The sequence below is a fragment of the Macrobrachium nipponense genome, chromosome 36 (assembly GCF_015104395.2).
Source record: "Macrobrachium nipponense isolate FS-2020 chromosome 36, ASM1510439v2, whole genome shotgun sequence".
Taxonomy (NCBI): domain Eukaryota; kingdom Metazoa; phylum Arthropoda; class Malacostraca; order Decapoda; family Palaemonidae; genus Macrobrachium; species Macrobrachium nipponense.
Window position 1 is genome coordinate 51432261 of NC_087220.1, and position 25490 is coordinate 51457750.

Consider the following 25490-nt stretch of genomic DNA (forward strand, 5'->3'; position numbering starts at 1 on the left):
CATTGTTGTACTGAGTAAAAATTTGAATAAAAAATGGTGAAAATTATGATTACTATATTCAGGTTGATTCTTGCCTGGTACTTTTCATGTATCTACAATCACTTTATCCGTGGATAGGTGAGTCTGTGAATCTCGAGAATGCGAATAAGGGCTTTGACATTATTTAAAATGGGAGTACCTAACTGCACATGAGTTTGAAAATTTAGGGAATCTTTGTCCTCTTTCAGTAGTAAAGTTTCTGCTCTCCCAATATTCAGAAATCCATTTTGATTTTTTGAATTACTGTTGTCACAGTACTGTAAATGTTCTGTGTTTCAGGAGAAATGTAAATGGAGAAGACTGGGACAGTCGCGGAAGGGGAGAGTTCGAACGTGAAGGCTCAAAGAATCGTCGTATTGACAACCGAAAAAACTTTGATGATCCAAGGTCAGACAGGGGGGAGAATTTTCTTGAAAGGAGGGAGGGAAAAATGGATTCCTGGGCACGTAGCCCCTATGAATCAGAGCCTCTTGGAAAGGAATCGAATGAATACGAACAAAATGATTTAAGGATGACTCACAAAGAATGGGACAAAGAAGTAGAAGCCACTGAAAAACTGATGGAGTTGTGTGATGAGCCAAGAGACCGTCCTCAGAGGCCTGACAGCAGAGACAGCCGCACCAGCCGTGACTCCCGGGCCAGTAAGGATTCTTTTGAGAGGTGTTCAAGCCTTTCCACATCGCGAGAAAAGAAAATGGAAATTACTTCTTGGGCAGATGCTACATATGAGTATGATGACTACTACAGGACTGAAAATAACAGTAACAGAGATGAGTTTGCTCGTGACTCCACATACCAGGAGTCTCCAAAAAAGGGAGATTGCAAAGAAGAAAGGCCAAGTAGCAAAGGAAGTGCAGAGAAGGAATTGAGCCCAAAAGAAAATGCCATGACGAGTGAAGAAAAGGAGGCCCAGGAAACCTTGAAGGAAGCCGCTCGTTCTACCCATGCTCCCGCACCTATTACGCGAGAGAGGTTAGAAGCTTCCGACAAGGAAAAGGAGATAAGGAAGAACATGACCACTTTGAAGAAGTCTGTTCAGGGAGAAATAGTCAAGAAACCCGAAGTGAAAGAGGTGGTCCACAGCAAGGAACAGAGGGATAACGTCTGGTCGAGCCGTTCAAAAAACGCCGAACGCTCCCGCCCCGATTCCAGCGGCACGGGAACAGCAGCCAGCAGTGCAGGCAGCAGTTTGACCAAAGCCGTGGAGTCCAACATTTGGGGCGCAGCCAAAACAACACCCACAAACAGCGAGAGCACCACCCCAATCACCGCCGCAACCACAACAGCAGCGGTGAGCCAGGTCAGCAGCAGCAGCAGCAGCAACACCACAGCCAACACCAACTGCAACAGCAGCACCAACAGCAGCAGCACTACAACCATCCACACAAACACCACAACACCAGTAGAGGCAATGCCAGGGAGGGTGCCTACGCCACAGGGCATTGGTTCGAAACCCACCAACCCTCCACAGCCACAGATGCAGTCTCAGCAACAGCCAATGCAGCAAACAGCTCAGCAGCAGCAGCAACTGCCTCAGCAGCTGCCACATCAGCAGCAGCAACAGCAGCAGCAGCAGCAGAAACCACCACAGGCGAGCCCACCACCACCACCATCACCCAATCCACAATCAGAACAGCAGCAGCTGGCCAGGACCACATCAGACACAACCACCCCCACCACAACTACGGCCACCGCCACCACCCTCGCACCAGGATCTTCTCCAACAGTAACCGCTGGAGGAGAGACCGTTGAAGGAGTAGGAAGTAGTGGAGGAGGAGGGGGTGATGTGGCTGAGCGGGAGAGTGCTGAACGGGGCGGGGGCAGTAAATCCTTATCTTCTGGGAATCGGGCAAGCAGGGGAAGTAGAAGTGAGTCATCTCGAAGTGGAGGACGTGGTGGCTCTAGAGGTAGCACGTATCCAGTTTATCGTGGAGGACGAGGGACCCGTGGGACTGAGTACACCCGGAGAAGTAGGGGTCCCCCACCAAGGTTCCAAAAGAGGAGCTACCGAGATGAAGATTACTATTATTATGAGGAGTATCATCCTCGTATGCATAGAGAACGCAAGGTAAGTTGAAGGTTGTATGAAATTTGTGAACATTCTTGTTGTGTTTATACTCTGTTCTTTTCATCTGGGCATGTCTATAAAGTTCCTGCTTTGTGTTGTCCTTTACTGTGGTACTTTTTACTTGAAGTGAGTTCTTGTTAGTCCTGTACAAGTGAGTAGTAGTCCGTTGACTGAATATTTCAAGACTTATGTAGACCTATGTAAGATGATTTCTCAATTATATGGAATGAGGTATATTTAGTAATGAATGTTATAAACCTAGTGGGCATGATTTTACATTTTAATATTGGCTTTATTTTCATTTGAAGCTCAGAATTTATAAGGGGTTTGCAGTTTGATATAATTACAACAAATGTGTTGGATGGTTTTATGGGTGTTCATCATTCTTTACCATGATGCCTGTAAGAAATGAACTTAGGATCTCCATGTACAAATTATCAAATACAAGGTTTAGTGTTTTAAAGGAGGATGACTATTTATTAGTCGTTCTTGTTAGGTAGGACAGCTTGTTATTTCAGAATAATTTTTGGTACCTACAACAAAGGTATAAGCATTAATTCCTAGGTGGTATTCTTTGGTGATAGAGAGGTTATTATGAGTATTGTCTTAGTTTAACCAGACCACTGAGCTGACTAACAGCTCTCTTGGGGCTGGGCTGAAGGATTAGATTTTTATTTGTGCGCCGAGGAACTAGTTGGTTATTTAGTGACAGGACCTGCAGCTTATTGTGGGATCCAAACCACTTTACATGGAGAGATGAATTTCTAATTACCAGAAATAAATTCCACTGGTTCCGTACCGGCAGCAGCTGGAAGCAAACTCAGGCTACCAGATTGATAGGCGAATACGCAACCCACTCGTCCACTGAGGAACTCTTTAATATGATTATGGAGAACAGTTTATAAAAAATTGTGCACTAAAAGTTTTAATTTTGTATTTGTTCCGACACATTATGCAAACCATGGGTCCTTTACGTAAGGAATTACTATTCAGCGCCAGCTGGACTGGTCGTAAGATTTACTAACAAGGTAGTTCGGCAGTAACTGCTTGTCCGATGGTCAGGTGTCCTGCCCGACTGAAGGTAAACATCCCACTTTGCCTTCGACTGCCGTCAGGTGAAGACGTGTGCTCGCCTCTCTGCCCGCCTCTGTCGTGAGATTATCAAGCTGCTTACTTTTCAACCGGTTTCTATTAAAATACTTCGTGTGGAAGTGACTGTAAGTACTCTTGTATTATTTGTGGAATTGTATCGCTGGACGAAGCATGCAGACCCACGAATCGGAGAAGCCCTCTCGCCCCCCATCCAATTGGAGTGTGTGCCCTGGAGTGGGAGGCCGTAAATGTGGGGCTTTCAGGTCCAGCGATGCCGTAGACCCTCATCCTTTATGTACTAGGTGCTGCGGACGTGAATGCTCTCGGACCTTAACATGTGGTATTTGTGTCTCTTGGTTGGAGGAGCAGTGGGAGTTGTACGAGAAGAGGAAGAAGCCACGTATGGAAGACTTGGAAATTAAGAGATTGGTAGGATGGGGCACTTAGTGCCTAAAGGAACAATCTGAGAATATAAGCAGGCCGCTAGGGTGTATTCGGAAAGCTCTCCCTCGACACCTCTGGTAACTGACACATCATCATCTTTTCTCCCTCCTCGTCAGCTCTCGTGAATGGCTCTCTCCCCTTTTTGGGGGATGTGTCCCTCTCCCCCTCTTCGCTTGATTTGTTGAGTGCAGGAGGAGGGTGACATCATGACCTGGAGTTGTACTCGGGGTCTTCTGTCCGCTCAGGGTGGGATCCTTCCCCCTCTGAGCAAAAGGAACCTCCTCCCCCCTTAACCCGACTGTTGCTTCCTCAGGTGTGTCTGCTTCTGCGGGTGGAGATCTTCAGCAGGTGTGGCGCGCTCTGAATCTTCAGGGCACTCCGAGTATTCAGGGGCTTATACATCAATTGGCTGCAGCCCCGGTCACTCATGGGGTGGAGACGAGGAGACTACGACAGTCTCGATACTGGGTTATGCTGCTCCACCGCACCTGGTGTACATTTGGCACATGACCACAGTCACCCCCTCGGCTGTGGTACAAGCTCCGCTATCATACATGCCCTGGAGGGAGCTGGTTCCTCCCCCACCTGGTTTTGCTGTCCTCGCTCCACCCCCTGACTTCGAGTGCCCGAAGATCTCCCCCTTGGATCGCCTTCCTGTTGCTGTCGCCTTACCTACTGCCTCTGTTCCTGCCTGTGGAAGTGCTGCTGCTCCTGTAGGTCCTTCCGGCCAGGTGGAGTTGGGCCCTGTTTCCACCACAATCAGCCCAGCTCCAGCCTGGATGGGAGACCTGTCTGCTGTCCTGAGGAAGTTGGCGAAGAAGAAGTCCAAGAAGCTTGCTCAGAGACTTCCAAGGGTTGCAGGTGGGTCTTCCGCTGGTCCTCCTTCCTCAGGGAAAAAGACTGGGACCGTGGAGGTACCAGCGGCTCCTGGGTCCAGAGGTTCCACCTCTGGACTGGGAACCGTCTCGATCGCTCGCGAACCAGCATCACTTGAGTGTACGGTCACCTACCGGTGATCGTGCAGCCATGAACCAGACGACTGAGTGCGCTCACCGTCAGGATCCAGGCACGGAATGCAAGACGAGCGATCGTCCGCCGGTTCCCAGGGTTGACGTTGATTATATATTGTATAATTGTTATGGGTATAGATAAGTGTGATTATATATTGTATAATTGTTATGGGTATTTTATGCATTGTTGAAATATGGTGGGTGTCCTATATATAGACAACATGTGGTAGATTCTAGAAGGTGTCTGTTGATGTATTTAAGTTGTGTTGTGACGTCATAGGCTGTGACGTCATAGACAAGATGGCGGCGGCGTCGGCAGGATGTAAACAATAACACGGGGCAGTAGAAAGCACGTGTTGGTGGTGTGTGGTTGGTAGGGGAGAGCTCTCTGTCTTGGTAGGAGTTGTTTTTGGTCGTAAGTCTTGTGGTGCTGGTGTTTTAGGTGATTTCTGGAGTGTACTGGAGTTGGAGAAAGCGTACAGGTGGTAGATTATTCATTTTTATAGAGAAAGAAAGGAGTTAGGCTAGGCCAAAATTCAAACTGGTAGCAGAGCGTGGTTGATCAAAGATGCCTGGATCCGACAGTGAACAAAGGGAGACTACTAGATGGAGAAGGGAATGTCCTAGGTTTAGCGGGATACAAGAAGAATACAAAGAATGGAAAGGTCAAGCCGAAGATTGGCTATTGTTGTATGGAGAAGATACAAAATACCCGGCGATAGAAATGAGAATGAGCTTAAAAGGGAAAGCCCGAGAGCTAGTGGAAGCATTAGATAAAGATAAACTTACTGGTACAGAGGGTCCAAAGTTAATCCTAGAGAAACTAGATAAAGCCTATCTAAAAGACTCGGTAATGGAGAATTACGGTAGAATAAAAAGATACCTTCTAATAAGAAGAGAATCTAGTGAAAATATGGCGGACTATTTAATTAGATACGAGAAGGCAGCATCTGAGTGTGAAAGAGCAATGGGGAAAGGCGCGCTTGAAGGCGAAGTCAAGGGGTATCATGTAATAGAGCAAGCAAATCTCACGGAAAATCAAAAACAAATGGTATTATCGGCTTGTGGGCAAGAAAAGCTAGAGTACGGAACAGTGTCGCAAACAATGAAAAGACTATTTGAGGGATTAGGGACTAAAGAGGAACGGGAATGGTGGGGTTCGTCAGAAGGCAATGCCAGTTCTGGGAGAGGGAGGGAAAACCAAAGATATCGGGGAAGATGGAACCGAGGAAGGGGTGGTAGAAATCCTATAAACAAAGAAGGGAAGGTAACAGTATGTGCAATATGCAGCTCAGAATGGCATTGGGCTAGGGATTGTCCTCAGAATTTTCATAATAGGAAGAAAACTGAAACAAGACTAGAAGAAAATAAGGTAAAAACAGAAAATGGGACAGAAGAAGAAGAGGTTTATGTAGGAGAAGTTAATAAAATAGTGGAAGCATCATGGGAGGTGGTTGATGCAATTTTGGACACAGGGTGTAAATCAACAGTTTGCGGGAATTGTGACTAGCACGTATTGTCATGGATTTGAGTCAGGAAGAGTTGAGGAGAATGAGGGACACTAGGCAGAGTCTAATAAAGTGTTTAATTTTGGTGAGACATCTTATAAGTCCAGAGGAATAATAGAAATACCTGTGATACTAAAAAACAGAAAGTTTTATTTGAAGACGGAAATTCTGCAAGGTGATATACCCTGGCTGATAGGTAAGCAAACCATGAGTAAAATGGGTATGACCCTAAATTTGAAAGAAAATTGTGTCATAGTAGAAGTATTAGGGGGAATGAAAGTAGAGTTAAGAGAAGACGAACAGGGTCATTTAAGAGTGCCTATAAGGAGGAGGAAGGTAGAAGAATTATTACTGGAGGGTTGGAAGGGAAAGAATCCGAGGGAAAGGGAAATTAAGAACAATGAAGAAATTACATTTACAGTTTGGTCATGGAAGTGGAGATAAAATATGGAAGCTAACAGAGGAAGCACAATGGAGTAATGGGTTAATCGAAAAAGAAAAAGAGGAAATAAGAAAGTTACTAACGGAACTGATTAAAAATTGTGAGGTTTGTAAAAAATACAAAAGAAACCCCGCCAAACCGGGTAGTAGGCTTTTCTTGGAGTAAAACGTTCAATGAAGTCGTAGCGATGGATGTGGGAGAGATAGAAGAGAGAAAGTTCTTGGTAATAGTGGATATGGCAACGAGATATTGTCAGGCCTGTTGGATAAAAGATAAGAAACCAGAAACTATAATAAAGATACTTTTTGATGCTGGTTTGCTATATTTGGAGCACCCTCCAAAATATTGTCAGATAATGGGGGAGAATTTCAAAATGAAAAAGTAAGGAAGATGGCAGAAAAATGGAATATTAAAGTATTAGCCACAGCATCAGAATCTCCGTGGAGCAACGGATTATGTGAAAAGACCGTAGGCATGATCAAGGGAAGTGTAAGGAAGATGATGAGGAAGAGGAAGTAGATTGGTCCTAGCTTTGAAATGGGTAGTGAGTGCTAGGAACTGTTTAATGAATAATGGAGGTTTCTCTCCCAACCAATTAGTATTTGGAAAAAACCCTTCACTGCCTAACCTAATAGGAGAAGAAAGTTCTAGTCCTGCAAGCAGAGAAAAAGGGATGGAAGAGGGTATGGTAAGGGACACACTGAATGCAATGCACAAGGCCAGAGAAGCATTTATAAAAAATGAGTCCTGTAATAAAATAAGAATAGCGCTAAACAAAAACATCAGAGAACATAAATTTGAAGAAGCAGTGGTAGGAGATGAGGTATTCTATAAGAGGGAAAATGAAAATGAATGGAGAGGACCTGCTCAGTAGGTGGGAGTATCGGGGAAAACAATAATAGTCAAACATGGGGATTCTTTAAGAGAAGTAGCTAGGATACATGTGACAAGGATTCAACGACGATCACCAGATACAGAAGAGATATCGGCTAGAATAGATAAATCCCATGGGGTGAAAGGTTAGGTCAGATGGCCCAAATGAAGGGAAAGTAGATTGGCTGGAAGGAGATAATGGGTGAGAGAAGGAATGCAGACACAGAAGAGACTATAGAAAGAGAGGTGATAGAGGAAACAGTGGAAGATAACCGGGGCAAAGTGGGTCAATAGAAAGCGAGTTAATGGAAGAGATACCAAAATTCAAAAAGGGAAATAGAGTTAGGGCTATAAACAATGATACAGGACAAGTAGAAGAATGGACTATTTAGGTCTTGCAGGAAAAAAGATCAAGCCAAGCATGGGCTGATTCGTACAATATACGAGACTCACAGTCAGGTGACAAAGGGTGGGTTAACTTGAGGGATTATAGTCAGGTAGAAAAAATTGAAGATGAAGAGGAGGTGTTGCTGGGATTTGAAATAGAAGCATAATGGAAGCTAAAGAAAAAAGAACTTCTAAGTTGGAGAGATAACCAGGTATATGAGGAGGTAAATGATGTTGGACAAAAGCTATATCTACAAGATGGATAGTAACTGAAAAGATAAAAGGGGGGGAAAGGATATGTAAAGCAAGATTGGTAGCTAGAGGGTTTGAAGAAGAAATGGCTGATGGGAAAGGATGCTCCCACATGCAATGCTGAAATTTTAAAATTCTGTCTAACCATAATAAAGGTGAAAAAATTGGAATTGTTATACATTGGATGTCAAAAACTGCATATTTACAAGGTGACGAGATACAAAGAGAAGTGTACTTGAAGCCACCAAGGGAAGATGGTTGGAGGGGATTATGGAAGTTGAAGAAAACAGTCTATGGGCTCAAGGATGCAGACAAAAGCATGGTATTGTAAAGTGGTGAAAGTAGTGAAGGAGCTTCAAGGTGAGAGAAGTAGACTAGAACCTAATATATTCTTTTGGAAAAAGAACAATAAATTGGAAGCATTTTGTGTACACACGTAGATGATTTTTGCTACGGAGGAACTGAAGGATTCTTAAAGGAAACGATTGGGAGATTGAAAGGAAAGGGTTGCAAGTAGGAGAACAAGAGAGTAAAAGGTTCAAGTATATATAGGAGTAGTAATAGAGCAGAAGGAGAATAGATTTTCCTTAATCAGTGGCAGTATATAAATTCCATAAGAGAACCAGAGGCTAGAAGATATACGGGTAATAGAGTGCTAGAACAAAAAGAGTTAACAGAGTACAGATCAGTGGTAGGACAGCTGAATTGGGTATCACTACACACGATGCCAGAAATATCATATGATATTAGCGAATTAAGTAAAGCATTTAAAGAAGGAACAACTCAGGATATGAAGAAACTTATTAAAATTGTGAGAAAAACTAAGAGCATGATGGGCGAAGTTACAATAAGTGAGATGGAAGAAGAAAGGGTTTATTGGGAAGCCTATGCAGACGCTTCATTTGGAAACATAGAAGATGGCCATACTCAACTGGGTTATATTATTTCTTTGACAGATGGGAAGAGGAGAAGTCCCATATGGTGGAAGTCTAGGAAATCCAGGAGAGTGGCAAAATCCACCATTGAGGCTGAAGCCCTGAGTGTTGGGGAAGCTGTAGAAGGATTGATATATTTCAAGCATTTGTGGGAAGAGGTAGTAGGAGGGAGAAATTTAGAAGCCTGGTTAACACTGATAGTAAAACACTAATGACCGCCATCAAATCGAGCACTGGTGTAAGTAGCAAGAGATTAAAAATAGATATTGCTGCAATAAGGGAAACCATTGAATCCGGGGAAATAAAGGAGGTGAGATGGATAAAAGGAAAGGAGCAAGTGGCTGATGTATTAACTAAAGCAGGAGTTTCAGGGGAATGTATTAGAAATTATGTAGAGGGTAAAGAGTTGGAGGACGAAGGAAATTAAGAGGGGAATACTAGGTTAGGAAACAGTCGGAGGGGAGGGAGAAAGAGATAAGTGTGATTATATATTGTATAATTGTTATGGGTATAGATAAGTGTGATTATATATTGTATAATTGTTATGGGTATTTTATGCATTGTTGAAATATGGTGGGTGTCCTATATATAGACAACATGTGGTAGATTCTAGAAGGTGTCTGTTGATGTATTTAAGTTGTGTTGTGACGTCATAGGCTGTGACGTCATAGACAAGATGGCGGCGGCGTCGGCAGGATGTAAACAATAACACGGGGCAGTAGAAAGCACGTGTTGGTGGTGTGTGGTTGGTAGGGGAGAGCTCTCTGTCTGGTAGGAGTTGTTTTTTGGGTCGTAAGTCTTGTGGTGCTGGTGTTTTAAGGTGATTTCTGGAGTGTACTGGAGTTGGAGAAAGCGTACAGGTGGGTAGATTATTCATTTTTATAGAGAAAGAAAGGAGTTAGGCTAGGCCAAAATTCAAAGACGTGACTTTCCCACCAGACCGTTCACGTCAAGGCTGGGAAGAGTTCCCCCTTGGTCACCAGGAACAGCCTTGGCTGCTTTTTGGACCATGGTGCGTCGTGAGGACGGTGCTCGCTCTTACCACGTTACGGACGCTACCAGTCACCCGACTTGCTCCCACCGGGACCAGATGGCTTCTCGCACGGCCGGTAGCAGCTCCCATGACGCATGAGACCGACGCTACTGTCCTCGGTCCAGCGTTTCTCCGCAAGGAGACCGCTGGTCCAGTCCTGCAGCCCTCCCAGTCTGCTGGTTCTGCTGGTAGGCAGGGTAGGACCGTCAGGTCTTCCTCACCTGTCCCTTCAAACTCCTCGGGCTACACCGGGAGGAGCGAGGCGAACAGGAGTGACGTGAGGAGTGTGCTCTCTACGGACTGGCCATGATAGCCTATGAGCCTGGCTCGGTCCTAGGACCAAGCAGATTATATGCTCAAGTAGTTGGAGGAGACCATGAGGGGTCTGGCAAGGTTCTTCCTCCTGAAGGAAGAGTGTCTCAGGAAGTGATCGGCCCGGATGGATCTGACGTTCCATCGCCTCAGGACGCAATCACCCCCGAGATACAGAGGTCCTTTGCAGATGTCATTGTGCTGATTCGTCAGCACAACGACCTCGGGGGAAGGATTGGCGGTTGCTCCCTCTGACCCTCCATCAAGGTTGGAGTCGCTCTTGGGTCCTAAGAAAGGACCCAGAGCGACAGTTGTATTACCTTGGTCTTCCTTGGCTGACGGTGTGTTGGACCAGGTGAACGCCCTTGTCTCCGGAGAAGAGGAATCACTCAGAGCCAGCAGGTCGGACAAGCTGCTTCCCCCTCCTCTGCCTCGTCGGCGGCGCTCCTGCATGCCTTCGGTAGACCAGTTGCCAATCAAGCAGGTTGACCCGGAGATAGCTCGTCTAACTCCCTCTTCCGCTTCAAGAAGTGAGCATCAGCCCTCCTCTCAAGCCTCCTCCTCTCGCGGGAAAGGGACTAAGTGGAAGGGGAAGAGAGGGAAACGCTAGGGACAGCGTTCATCCTCAACTGCTGCTGGAAGTGGGGCAACTTGGCAGCGCTACGGAGCCAAGACTTGGGTAGTGGATGTCCTTTGGGAGGGATACCTACTGCCCATCGAGTTGAGGCCACCCCTCGCCTCACACCCAGTCCACCTTCAGACGTACGTCCCCGGTTCTGCCAGGGACGTAGCACTGACACAAGAAGTAAAGACCATGCTGAGCAAAGGAGCTGTGGAGATTGTGCGAGTTCAGTCACTGGGTTTCTACAGCTGACTTTTCCTGGTGGAAAAGTCTACGGGAGGGCTGGAGACCGGTGATAGATCTCTCTCCCTTGAACCGTTTCGTTCGCCAGACTCGATTCACGATGGAAATGGCACGCACAGTGCTTGACTCCATCAGGGAGTACAATTTCCTGCTTTTGGTGGACATGAGGGATGCGTATTTTCAAATACCCATCCACCAATCCTCCAGGAAGTACCTCCACTTTATCCTCGATGGGATGGTGTACCAATTCAGGGCCCTTTGTTTCGGTCTCTCAACCACCCCACAGGTGTTCACACGAGTGTTCACTCTGGTGTCGGCTTGGGCCCATTCGGTCAGGATACATCTGATGAGGTATCTCGACCATTGGCTGGTCTTGCTACAGGACAGAGATAGACTCCTCGACTTATGCAGCTATCTGGCGATTGTGGTAAATGTCGAGAAGTCAGATCTCAAACCCAAGCACAGGATAAAGTATCTGGGCATGCTGATCGATATGATAGCAGCATGAGTCTTCCCTGCAGACTCGCGGATCAGCAGGTTCAGGGAGGCAGCCAGACTGTTCCTGTCACAACAGGAACAGTCAGCTCAGCAGTGGCAAGTCGTGATCAGTCACCTGTTTTACTAGAGAAGTTAGTCCCTCATGGGCGTCTTCACCTGTGGTCTCTTTAGTGTAGATTGAAGGAGTGCTGGTCACAGGCATGGGATCCACAATCCTTCCTGGTTCCTCTCATGGAGGAAGTAAGGGAGAACCTGGCCTGGTGAGCAGACGACAGGAACCTCTTAATAGGATCCTCCAGAGATGCTTCTGTTCTCAGACGTAGTGACCAAGGGTTGGGGCGCACACCCGGAAGAGTTGCTTGTTGCAGGAGTGTGGAACGACTGATGGGACACTCTGGTATTGATGAGTGACAACACCACGGTAGTGCCATACGTCAACAAATGGGGGCCTAGCGTCCCTCCCCTTGCACCAGTTGATGATGCAGGTGCACTAGTGGGCTGTAGCTCACTCGGTAGAGCTGTCAGCCAGATACATTCCAGGCAAGAGGAATGTAGTGGCAGACAAGCTCAGCCGCCAGAATCAGGTGATTGGGACTGAATAGTCTCTTCTCCCAGACATGGCGGAAAGGCTCTTCGACCTGTGGCGGCGTCCAGTTGTGGATCTGTTTGCCACCTGGCACAACAGAAAACTTAAAGTTTTCTTCTCAGTTGTGCTGGACCCATGGGCAGCTGCCAAGGGTGCGTTCCAACACCCGTGGGACAACCTCGTAGTGTACTCCTATCCCCTGTTCTGCCTGATTCGCAAGGTGATCAGCAGGGTGCTGGTCACCAGCAATCTTGGGATGATTCTGGTGGCAGGCCATTTGGTATCCGGACCTGCTGGCTCTTCTCTCGGAGGCACCGCGAGAAATTCCCCCATGGCACAACCTGCTGTGTCAACCCCATGTAGAACGGTACCACCAGGCAGTACATTCCCTGTGTCTTCACGGCTGGCGGTTATCCACCATCTCTTGCGAGCAAGAGGCTTATCTCGCCGAGCAGCAACAGAGATGGCTGGATACCTCAGACAGTCCTTTGCAGCAGTATACCAGGGAAAGTGGTCTGTCGTCTGTGGTTGGTGTCGTAGACGGGGTCTCTCTCTCCGCTCAGAATCACTTTTTCAACAAGTAGCAGATTTCCTCATCTTTCTTCGCCAAGAGAAGCTCCTCTGTCTATGCAGTCAAAAGACACAGAGCCACCCTGGCCCTAGTCCTTAAGCTGCGAGGAGTTGATATTTCCTCCTCCATGGAAATAGCTCTCCTAATGAGGAGCTTCAAGAGGTCTTCCCCACCCAGGGAACTCAGGCCCCCCGGGGTAGGATGTGACTCTCGTCTTAAGGAGTTTTACTTGTAGGCGCTACGAGCCTCTCCAGGAGTTGTCAGACAGGGATCTGACCTTCAAGACCGTCTTTCTGCTGGGCCTGGCATCGACGAAGAGAGTAGGGGAACTTCACGGTCTTTCCTTCGATGTTAACCACTCAAGGGGGTGGGGATTAGTTACGCCCGATTTCGTCCTGGATTTTGTAGCGTAGACTCAAAACCCTTCGGTCCCTGATGCCAGGTTCGAGTCCTTCACGATCCCCTCCATAGAGGTCTTCACTGGTAATGATGCGGAAGAGATGCTGCTTTGTTCTGTGAGGGTGCTACAGCGCTATCTAAAGAAAACTCGACACCTCAGGCTTGAGTGTTGACACCTCTTTGTTAGCACCGGGGTGACCAAGAAAGAAGTGTCTAAGAACACTGTTTCTTTCTGGCTTCGTGAGGTAATCAGGAAATCGTACGACTCAGACAGGAGTGCCGACACTCGTACCTATCGCCCAAGAGCCCATGAAGTTAGAGGCAATGGTCCAACCCTTGCATTCCACAAGAACTTGTCTGTAGCACAGGTACTGAAGGCAGGGGTGTGGTCCAACCAGACTACCTTCACCTCCTTCTACCTTCGGGATATTGCCCATGGGATCCTTTGACACTTTTTCCTTGGGACCAGTGGTGGCTGCTCAACAAGTTGTGTAGCTTACCCAGCTTCTTTACAGGACAAGGTAGCATCTCGTCCTTGTGTTATTGCATGAATGGAGAGTGAATGAGTGTATGACTGGCTCCTCTTCCTCCTCTTTTCTTCCCTCTCCCTGTGGGCAGAGGGTAGCGGTAATCACAACGCTGGACAGGACGACAATGCAGGTAAGCTACGTAACCGAGCTCCATTCTATCCCTTTCATTATGGATAGAAGCATTTATCCGTCCCTTCCCTAGCAAGGTGGAAGCGGACACCAGTAAGAAACAAACCCAATACTTTATATTTGGCTTCTTATTTAGGAATTCAGTTCTTGCTTGCTATTCACAAGAGGTACGCTTGCCTCCCTCATGAATTGGTCCAGATGTCTGACCACTGATCTTGCAGTGCACACTCCGATCAGTTGGACAGAGGCTAGGTCCCCCCCCCCCCCCCCCCTTGCTCTTACGACCAGGGAGGGAACCCAGTTTGGCGAACACCAGTCTGTTCACAAGACTCAGATTCCTCCTACCAATAAGTGAGTCTTCCTTATGTAAAGGACTTATGGTTTGTATAACGTGTTGGAACAAATCACAATTTTTGAAAGTAAATTGTATTTTTCCTAACTATACAAACCTGAGGTCCTTTACATATAGTCCCACCTCATGCCACCCTTCACTCTGTCCCTGGGCCTAAAGCAAAGTGGTATGTTTACCTCCAGTCGGGTGGGACTCCCGACCATCGGACAAGCAGTTACTGCCGAACTACCTTGTTAGTCAATCTTACGACCGGTCCAGCTGGCGCTGAGTAGTAATTCCTTATGTGAAGGACCTCAGGTTTTTATAGTTAGGAAAATTACAATATACTTTCAAAAATTGTGATATTAAAGGTAAGTTTTGATATTCCTTAGTTTAGAAGAAGCAAACAGATGGTATAATCTCCACTGAAAGTGTTTGTTACTGGGAAGAAAAGAAGTGATAGTGTTTGGTGTGGCTGAGATGGCTGCTTATTTTGTAATTGGAAGGTACAAGTGTGCTTGTTGTTTGCAATGAGTGTTAGAAGTGGACTTCAGTGATAGAGTAAATATGTATAGGGTGGTAGAAACCTGGTTGAAAGTGTTAGTGAATTTTAGGACTGGAGAATACTTCAAGAGAGTATTACATGGAACTGATCAAAGACTGCAGTAACATTTAGAAGATGGATGAAAAATGGATTAAGGCTCAAGATACTTTTGTAAAAAGAATGAAGAGTAATTATAAAAGAAGCAGCAGAGAAAGGAATAAGTATGCACAAAATAGGGAAATGAGATTTTTAGAAGAGATATGGTAGTTTAAAGTGGTGTTGTTTTGGGGGAAAACAAGAAGATATGGTAGTTGAGGAGGCATGAAATGTCTATTTTGAAAAAGTGCGAGTGAATTTGCATTAGTAAATTTTAAGAGAAAAGATGTTAATGTGAAGGGAAGTAGGTAGTGCAGGGATAAATGAAATTTTTGTGGTAAATGAGTGATTGCTGGTTACTATGGTACTAGCAGTTCAAGGTACTATTGTATTACTCTAGGATGGTAGGTGGTACTATCTTCAGGGAAGTGGTGACAAGACTTGAAAAGCATTGCATTACAGTAGTTAAATTTGCTCAATTTTATGACATGGATGAAGAGCCAAGTTGTGAATGTTATCTGAGAAATTTGAGTGTATAGAGGATAAGCTTTGTTCTCAAGGCTACAGAAAAATTTGAGGGGATAAAGTATGGATTGTTTTGATGTTGTGTAATGTACAAGATAATTTAGTTAGGGCAGAATTTTTATGAAGAGAAAGGCAGGATGATTTCTTTGAGGTGTAGTCTGTACATTCCTACTTCCTATAACCTATTGTGTTCTGGGTGGTAGGAATTGATTTCTATGTGAGGTAGAATTTTATATCTGTATTGTGCAAGTTGTTTACTATTGATTTTTGGTAGTAGCAGTTTTTTGAAATGATCAAGACCAGCTGATAACATGTATAGAAATGAAGAGATTCATTTGTGTTGATACCTTCAAAATGAATTATTCAAATTAAATCAATCAATTCTTCCATTGCAACCTTACAAAGTACCATTCCTACCTATGTGTTTTCGTTTATTTTCACTGACTTTTTGGCAGTCATTTTCACTAGTATATCCTGTGTGTGTGTAATAAACTCCATTACTTGGCAAAGGACAACCTTTTACATACAAATCCAACGTAAGGAATGCAAGTTTGTCGGTGGCTATTCAGTAAAGTTGCAAAATACGTAAATGATGGAGGGACTTCCTTTTTCACACTTGAAACTGTTGCTGGAGCACCTTTTTCTTATAGGCTTGTACTTTTAGTGGTAATTCCTTAGCCTAAGTTCATTGCCTTTGATGACTGGAGGAACTTTTTAGATCATTAGCAATGCACTCAAGGTTTTTAGCAGAAAGAACACACATCACAGTATTAATTGCACAACAGTGATAAAGCCATTAATAAAGAGGAACGTTATTTATTAAATGATGTACTTGGCACAAGTTTTTCTCCAGACATTGACAGAAATTTTGATTATTTGAGTAAATGCAAGTGTGAAAGGTTGGTAATTTTATTGAAAAACTTAAATTTTCACTGTACCAGAAATTTGCTGCTATAAAAGATGGTGCCCTTTATGAGGAAAGGTGTGTTCTCTAACTTTCAGGATGATAGAACTGCAAGCTGTGACGGTGACTGGAGCAGTACCAACATGCAATCCGAGAAAGGAAGTGGTGGTGGGAGCAGTGGAGGAGGAGCAGGAACCGTGAACTTCGGCAGTGGGTCATCCTTATCCAACAGCCGGGAGGAGAGCGGTGATGGTGAGCGCTCCCAGTTTGGTCGAGGTGGCGGCCGGGGGCGAGGGGATACCAGGCGGGGAGGCTCCAGGGGTGGTGGAGGTTCAGGAGGAAGTGTTGGACCTCCCAGCCATGGAGGAGGAGGAGGAGGAGGAGGGGGCCGGGGGCGGTCAGCACCAGGTGTTAGTGGAGGAGGAGGAGGAGGAGGAAGTGGTGGTGGTGGTGGTGGTGGTGGCGGCAGCAGTAGTGGCAAATCGGGGCAAACTGAAGAGGGAGGAAAACATGCCAGTGTTGATGGTGGGTCTCAGGACGCAGCTATTGCTGCGAGTCGCAAATTGCAGCAGAGCAGGTATGACCGTATGCCACCCAGATTCCAGAAGAGGAGAGATTTTGAGCGGGAGAGGCGTGGTGGTGGTGGTGGTGGTGGCGGAAGTAACAAGAGAGGGCGTGTTAGTCAAGTCGCAGGTACAATGTCTGGATCGGGGTCGGCAACAACATCAACCGCTAATTCTGTAAAAAATGGCATGAAAGAAGGAACCCCCGAGACAACAGAAGAGGCAGATTGGGAGACGGCCTCAGAGAGCAGTGATCCAGAGGCTCGTAAGGAGAACAAAGAGAAGAGTAGCAGCAGCAGCAGCACCAGCAAGATAGAACATCACCAGCCCTCACATCCACACCGCAAGGGTAGCAAGACTGAAAGGAAGATAGGAGGTGGAGGAGGAGGAGGCAGCAACGGCGGGAGTGGGATGTGGCCCCCGTCTTCCTCGTCAGCAGGTGGGGGCTTAGCACTGGGACGTAATTCCCTTGGCAAAGACAATAAAGCGGAGAGTCCAGGTGCTCCCCAGAGTTCTAGCCAACAACAACCACAACAGCAACAGCAGAGGTTTGGTGAGAAGAAGGCTCCTCCCCCCAAAAATGAGAAAGCTATTAAGAATGGTCCCTCAGGTGGTGGTGGTGGAAAGGGCATCACTAAGAATGAAACTACTACTCTCAAACAAGTGCATGAAATAAAGATAAACCCTAGCATGGTACACCAGGCTCTCTCTGAAGTCACCAACAAAAGTAGTAGTTCAAAGCCCAAGCAAGAGAAAGCCAACCCATTGGAGGGCATCGACTTGAATAATTATGCTAGTAAGTAGTTTCCTCAGTTGCCATTTCCACAACAACAATCCATGTTCACACACCAACTCTTGATCAGAATGAGAGATTAAGATTCAGGCTGTAGTAGCCCTCTTCAGGTGATGAGATTGCTTTAGCATAAGAGCTAAGAAAGAAAAAGGAAAAGATTTTGGAGCCTTTTATTTCACCAAGCTGATTGTCAGTGTTTTTTGCATTGAACTTTTATAATCCTTTTATTTTTTTTATGGTTTTTGAGAATTCTCGTTTGATTTTTTTTTTTTTTTTTTTTTTTTTTTTTTTTTTTTGCATGCTACTAATACACCTGGGATTTAGAAAATTTTAGGCATTTTGATGGAACTAATAATAATGATAATAATAACTGTGAATTGGTTTGTAGTTTGTGTAATGCTTGTTTGCACTTTAGTTGTGAGCTTTTCAATAACTTTTGCTAAAGCAATTGAACCATATTAAAGTTGGACATAGATTGTTCATTTTAATTGTTATTGTTTGTTGTTATTATTATTGTTATTATTATAGTTTCTTTTTTTTACACATTATTGTAGTTTTCTAACTTTTCCTGTAGATGTGTGCTTTTTTAAAGCCAGTAATGGGTGTTATTAATATTATTAATGCATTGAATTTCATATGGCAAGAGAAATAGAAGTATTTCATGTTTGTTTCTTGTTTTTTTTAACTTTCAGGTGTTGTGATAGTTGATGACCAACCCCAGGTTTCGGAACTCATCAGCGATATATTGGATGCCAATGATGGGTTTAAGGAAGTAACAAAGCGGAAGACTGGCAAGGAGAAGAACAAAGGTCCTCTTGATGAGCCGTGTGGCACCATAACAGCTGTTGCTACTGAACCTGTTTCTGCTGGAGTTGCAACCAATGTTGGTAGCCCTGCACCAACTGCTGCTTCTAAGAAACAAGCTAAGGAAAAGAAAAGTCGACCTAGTAAGTCTGGAGGGTTTGAGAGATCCAGGCAGAGTAAGTTGCCTCCCAGATTAGCTAAACAGAGAGAAAACAATCGCATTAATGCAATGAAATCGTCTGCTGCAGCTGGTTCTAGTAGTCCTGTGGAATCTCCTACCAATACTCTGTTCCCAGTGAAAGACTCCACATCTGCTAGTGGGTCTATACCTCCCCCACCGAAGAATGCATGGGACAAGCCTTTGACAGCTGCTCTACGAGCTAACTCGCCGTCTCAGGCTACAATAACCATGGATGGAACAAATCCATCTGCTGCCAAGCCAGTGTCCTTTGATAATCATGACAGTGGTGTAGAAATTAGTGATCAACCAAATTCTGGTGGGAGTAGTCAACGCTCAAGCCCTAGTGATGATCCCACTACCACTAACTTTGCGAAAGTGGACAAAAGTACATTAGATGGCACGTCTGTTCCTTCACAGACAATTATTATTGAGAACACAAACTTCAAAGCTGCAGGAATGGTTAATGCTACAGTTGGAGCTGAATACAAAGCCAAGTTTGGAGATGCTCCCAAACCTCAGAGGCAAAGGGAGAACAGAGACAGGAAAAGTGTATCCCCCGACTCAACGTTGTCTTTGAAGGAAGAAAAGGATAAGTCTGAAAAGGCAGAACCTATTGAGCTCCCCTTAAGTTTTCCAACTAAAGTTGAGGAGAGTGGTGCTGATATGAAATTAGATTTCACTTTTGATTCTGGATTAGCTGAGGTCCCTGGTTCTGTAACCACAAAAGGCATTAGTTTGCCTCGGTCACTTGTTATGACCACGGGTAGTATGCAGAGCCCAATATCACCGTCGACGGATGATCTCAACTTGAAGATTGCATCTGTTAAGAAAGTGTGGGAGACCATGGCACCTGTACCAGAACATGCTGAAGATGTTACAAGCTCGGTAGCATTTTCTAGTCCAAGCTTGTCTGCAGTTGACAGTGTAGCTGGACTAGATCATTCTCCTGCATTGGAAGCCTCTTTCACACCTAAGGATTCGCCAGCTGTAGTGGGCTCATGTGAAGATCCTACTCAGGATGTGGGAGGTGGATATCAGGGAGGATCCCCACTGCAACAAGGAGCAGCAATGGCCAGTGCCATGGTCTATACATCTGTAGCAGCAGCTTACACCTCCAATGCAGCCGCCTCTTTAACAAAAGCTGAAGTCAGTCGATCTGGAAATGTCTGCAAGGTTAAACCTCAACAGCAAGCAACAAGCAATTCTGTGTCACCAGGGCCAGGTGGTTCATCTCTTGGGATAACGGGGTCTCTCTCGCCTCCTTTAGCTTCTGGTTCTGCTGGTCCTTCAAGTAGTATGTATCAGACTTTAGGAAGCACAGCTCCCTTTGGAGGCATTGGTGGAGCTATTCCTTCCCCTCCAATGATGTTTAACTCAAACCAACAACTACCCCAAACAGGTCTGTACCAGCCATTCCTGGATGGAACGCCAGTACTTGGGCAAAGAGGTGCATCACAGTTTTCCCAATACCCACCTTATGGGTTAGGTCAGGGGTTAAGTAGTAATGCCTTTGGTCAGCAGTCAATGTTTTTACAAACTCCTCCACCTCTCACCACTCCTGACTTATATACCAACAATCTGTCACAGTATCGATTGCAGCCTACCGCAGGTGTTACAGGGTTTGGGCAAAGTCAACCCCAGAACCAAAACACTGTGCTTATTTCATCAGCATCCAATTCACTCATGTCATCGGCAGTGAAACCTTCGTCACAAACGTTTGGCAACTCTCAACAGAATTTCGGTACCATTGGGTCTAAGGCTGGCACACCATTCCAGCAGAGTGGCTTAGGGACTGCCTTACAAGGTGGACCACAGCCCTCTCAATTGTACATATATGATCCCAGCCAGCCCATGGGTCTTTTAGGGTCTCAGTTGGTCCAAAGGCCTGGTGTCCAAAATTCTGTTATTCAGGCTATTCAGCCCCCAAGCTCCTTCTACTCAAATAATGGGGCAGCAGGTGCTCCTGGGGCACCTCCTCCAACAGCCCCTCCCACAGGCCCAGGGGGACCACAGCAGGCATCTGTGGCAGCTGCAGCAGCAGGGTTTTATACAGCTTCTGGGTCACCACTTCAAGCAGCAGTCCAACAACAAGCCCAGCCACCTTTACAAACACCACCAACAGCCTACAGCTTGCAAGGCTTTGGCAATCAGTCTCAAGGACCAGCCGGTGTAGGGATGCAGGGGTTTGGGTCAAGTATGAGCCTGGCAGCACAGCAGATAGGAGCGCAGGCTTTTCGTGGAGGTCCAACTCTTCAAGCTAGCTTTCTCAAATCTCTGCAACCAGGAGCCAACATACAGGACACCGCAACACGGCAACAACTGAAATCTCCAGGGGCAGCACAGAATTCTTTCTCATCTGCGTTTTTTCCCCCATCAAGTGAGTTGTGTACTTATTGGTTTGTAGTCTGAGTTGACTCCTTGGCTGCTTCTTATAAAAGGAATTTACCCCCCCCCCCCCCCCCCCTTTTAAGTGCTATAAAGGCATCAAACGTTAATTTTATCATTCTTTGGGAAGCTGTAAATTACCAAAATTTCCTCCAGAGTAGCCTTTGAAAAAGTTTGAGATATTTTTCATGTTAGAAACTTTTAGTATTGCTGCCACCTTGATGTTTCCCAAGAAAAACATTATGGTGTAATAAGAAATTGTACATTTTAGTTTTACTTTGTATTATGTATTGTCATCTCTCCCTCCATCAAAGATGTAGCTTTTAACTTTAAATTTTGAGTTGGGTATGTAATGTATCTTAATTTGTTGAAATTCCAATTTTGATAAAATAACATGTTCCTTTTAGGCTAAAGCCTTTCCATTTTTCTCCTTTGTCTAAGATAGTGGGTCAAGTTGTTTCCCCCCAAAATCATGAAGCACAGGCACTGGATAAAGTAATTTAAGACTAGTTCAGCTTATAGGGTTTTGTTGTTTAGACAGAACCAGAAGTAGCAAGTGCTTAGTTTTAAATTATTCTTGGAATATGCCACTCCCTTTTCAGGTGGCATATCATCAGTGAACAGCAGTGGTAACAGCAGCTGCAATACTAATAGCAGCAGTAATCACAGTGGCTCTGGCATCCCTCAGATATCGTCGCCCAAGACACAGAATCGCAAGATGACCACCCAGTCAGGCTTATCTCATCAGAGCTCAAATCGAAATGCATCTTATACCACACAGAATGCATCACAAGTCAGTATAAGATTTTATTGTAGTTTCTGAAAAGTCAATGACTTGTATTCAGTTATATATTTTGAAGTCTTGTTGCTCTTTCAGCTTGGTTTTAATGTCCAGTTTTTGCACATATTTTTTTCTCTAATATTCCTCAGTTGAACCAAGGTGTGAGGTATCAAAATTTTGAAATATTTTTGTTCCAAGTTTCATCAGTATTCAACCATTACAGGTGTAATTGTACAGTTTTAGTCTTTTCCAAAATTCTAACAGATGATGAGTGGTAGCCTTAGGTCTTCAGGGATGGTGATGGGCCTTAGAGGCCAACTTCCAATGGGAAGCCAGAGTGGTGGCTTAGGGGGACCTACTGCTGGTATGGGTGGGACTAGTTCTCGATTTTCCAACCCAGGCCCCATCCAGCGACCTCCAGCCTCTCAGGGACCAGGAGCTAATAGCAGCCATCGCAGTGGCCGAGGCCAGTCTCAAGGTCAGCAGCAACAGCAGCAGCAACAACAAACCCAGCAAAGGAGTTCAAATCCTCCAAGCTCGGCCCAGCAAGCAAAACTCAGAGCTGATGCTCTGAGCACAACTCAGGCTTTCTTTAACCGAGATGGTAAGGACAAATGCTCTGCAGCTGGCTACAAAGTCTCTTCCTAGGGTTGAAGTGGGTTATTGCCTATCTCATTCTTACTTTCACTCTCTCCTCTCCCCTTTTCTCCTTTATTCTGCATATTTTCGTTTTTGAGAAGTTCTGTATAGTCAGTATGTGCAACAGGTGTGTTTGTTTTTATATAACTTTCATGGGACCTTTTTCTTTTAGACTACTAGAATTATAACTTTTCAATCTGGTTATTGTATATTTAGAAATTTGGTAAGTTAAGGCAACCATAAATAATTGATTGTTGTTAAGGCAAGTAGAACAGTTTGGTTTGAGTTGGTCCCAAGATTTAAATTGCTTGCCTGTTATTGTAGGCATTTTATAAAATGTATTATGGGAATTTTTACTTTCTTTGAATTTTTACTTTATTTTTATTCCCACTTTTAATACCATTAACATTTTATCTCCCCACAGCAAATAAATCAGAGAAGAAGATAGAGGATAAGCCTTCGGATTCTATCACATCCAAAGATGATATGTCTTCAGACAAAGTTTCTGCAACCCCTGCTACTGTTGCTGATGGCCCACCAAAGTGAAACAGGCTGAATCTGATATTTTAAGAGTTTAAGAGAAAAATAAAGAAATAAGTGAATTTTCTCTGTATTTATACATAGGTGATATGGACTGGGAATTATAATTCTGATGGTGGTGACTAATAGAATTTCAGTTATTGTTTATTTATGACAAAGTGTATAAATGGAAAAAAAAAAATCATGACATACTTTTGTTTATGTCAAGTGGTAATGAGTATTTTGCCAGGAACAAAATATTTGTGGTTTATATGTAGAAACAAAGTGCATTCTGTATTGCAGTGATTTTTCCTTCTTTTTGAAAATATGCTTTTTCAGTGCAGTGCTAGAAACATAGACATAACCAATGCTATGGATTCTTTTACTCTTAAAAAAAAAGTGTTTTATGCATGTGAAACGGTGCATATATAGTTACTTTGGGTTTATTTTTTTTCTTTATTGTATCTTGCTGAAAACTTAAAGGATGGTTTAGTGGGAAAGGCACTCTCTCAAGTGCTGGTTCATATTGTTATATTACACATCTGGAAGAAGTGTGTGATGCACCAAGTCTCTCTTCTACTAGTTCTTAATCCCTAATGTTGGGTTTTTCTTAACTCCAAACATGGTCATGTTAATGAAAGGATCAATATTTCTTGGACGTAGTACAGAATAGGATTAGAAAGGATCGTTTTTCTTTTTCTTTTTCCAAAAGAGGAGGGAGTATATCATGCTGTAGAAAGATATATTCCTCATCATCATTTAAAGAGTAATGTTAATATAATAAAAGCCAGAGACATTGTGAGTGGCATTTATTTAGAGAAATGCAGGTTTCCAGAGAAATTATTCAAAGAAATTTATGTCATGATGATAAGTTTAGACTTAAAAATTATGCAAAAGATGAGTTGTCCCTCTCGTCATGTACATGGGGAAGGCCTGACTTATTCTTTGCCATTTTCTATGAAGGAATAATAGTAAGGATACAAGGGAGGTCACCTCTGACGGTGTTTCGACTGCTGGACACGGCGCCAACCTACTGCTGAGGAACCTGGGGCCACTGCTTTACCTACCTTATAATTGGACATATGGCGACAGAATATATATATAAAAGTATATATATCCATATTCCCCCCTTACTATTACCCTTTTAATTGCCACAACGTATGTATCATGTACGGAAAACAAAAAATTTAGTGAAAGCGAACGAGAGGGGCTTCTTGATGTACCCACAGGGCCTCTCGGTTGCGGTGGCACACTGCCCCTGATGCTGCTGCCTCCTTGTTGTGCCAGAATAGAGCTTCGTGGGTCATCATCCTGTTCTTTTCTCTCCTCGTGAGTTAGTGGCATTTTACCATGTATGACTTGATCGTTCCCCTCATTGTTACGCTGTTAAATAGCGCACTTTGGGCAACTCTGGGATGGCTTCGTGTTGCTTCACGTGGCTGTGGCAGCTAGCCGGTGTGGTTCAGTAAACTATACATGAATATGATATACATAAATCTAAGTTGGCGGAGGCCTCGTTCCCTTGCCCCAACCACACTTGGCGTAACCACTACCCACGTGGCACGCCTATGTCACAGTTTTTAATTTTAATTGGCCCCACACTATTGAATACTTGGATGGGACTCTTTTTACACCCCTCTGCTTTTATACTACTGAATCAGAGCGAGTGAGGGGTGTATTGCCGCCTCAGACACTCCTAGCAGCAAGCTCAACACACCTACTTGTGTAGTTGTCTTATTGCAATAAACTCGATGTCTCCTGATGCTGGTGGTTTCATTTGATCCCCTCCCCCCCAAAAAAAAAGAAAATTAATGAAACATTTAAATGCATGTCGAGGAAAACAAAGAGTTAGTCTTGGTCAAGTATTTGTTTATAATGTTTTTCCTTTAGTATTGTTAGTAGTGTTTAGCTATAGAAAACTATTTGTTTATGTCAAGCAAATTTAACACACAATTGAGGTATTGTTCTCGTCAGGCAAATTTATCATGCAATGATATAATGATATAGTATTCATATTTTACTTGTTTACATGGTTGCTTTAATGTACAGCCATTTGCAGGGATGATTCCCGCCCTTGTAGTTTTTTAGGTTTTATTTTTATTTGCTTTCTTGTATGATCTTCATTTCGGTTTTTTTTTGTTTTGTGTGTGTGTGTGTGTAGGTGCGCAATGTTTAAATGCTCTCTCACCTGACTTACAATTTGTTTTAGGTTTCAATTCATCTAGCCTATATGCTTCACTTGCATGTCTGATCGCCAATATTAATTTCAGGTCTCAAGAAGTTTTACCAGTTGGTTCACCTATTTTAGTGCTTGAGAGACTTCTAAAGAAGAATTTTGTATTCTTGCTCTTAGGGAGAGCCAATGTACCTCAATTAGCGCTGGGGTAAATATTCAATCACTGTAACGTAATTCTTTTATTAATCTGGCAACTTTTATTTTGTACTCCTTGCA

At 44.3% G+C, this 25490-nt stretch overlaps 1 protein-coding gene across 7 annotated transcripts in view; it reads left to right on the forward strand.

Annotated features, from left to right (window-relative positions):
- The window catches only part of LOC135203649 (protein PRRC2C-like), a 40875-nt gene extending 16075 nt beyond the window's left edge, over positions 1–24800 (forward strand). For 3 of the 7 annotated variants that reach the window (XM_064233497.1, XM_064233499.1, XM_064233498.1), the window contains exons 12-17: positions 319–2107; positions 16472–17732; positions 18422–21091; positions 21702–21892; positions 22145–22484; positions 22944–24800. In XM_064233497.1, coding sequence (XP_064089567.1) covers positions 319–2107; positions 16472–17732; positions 18422–21091; positions 21702–21892; positions 22145–22484; positions 22944–23065 — 6373 coding nt within the window. In that variant the 3' untranslated portion in view covers positions 23066–24800. Of the gene's footprint in view, positions 1–318; positions 2108–16471; positions 17733–18421; positions 21092–21701; positions 21893–22123; positions 22485–22943 lie in introns of those variants that run through there. The other 4 variants (XM_064233503.1, XM_064233501.1, XM_064233502.1 and 1 more) reach the window with 4 other exon arrangements.
- Positions 24801–25490: the final 690 nt, after the last annotated feature.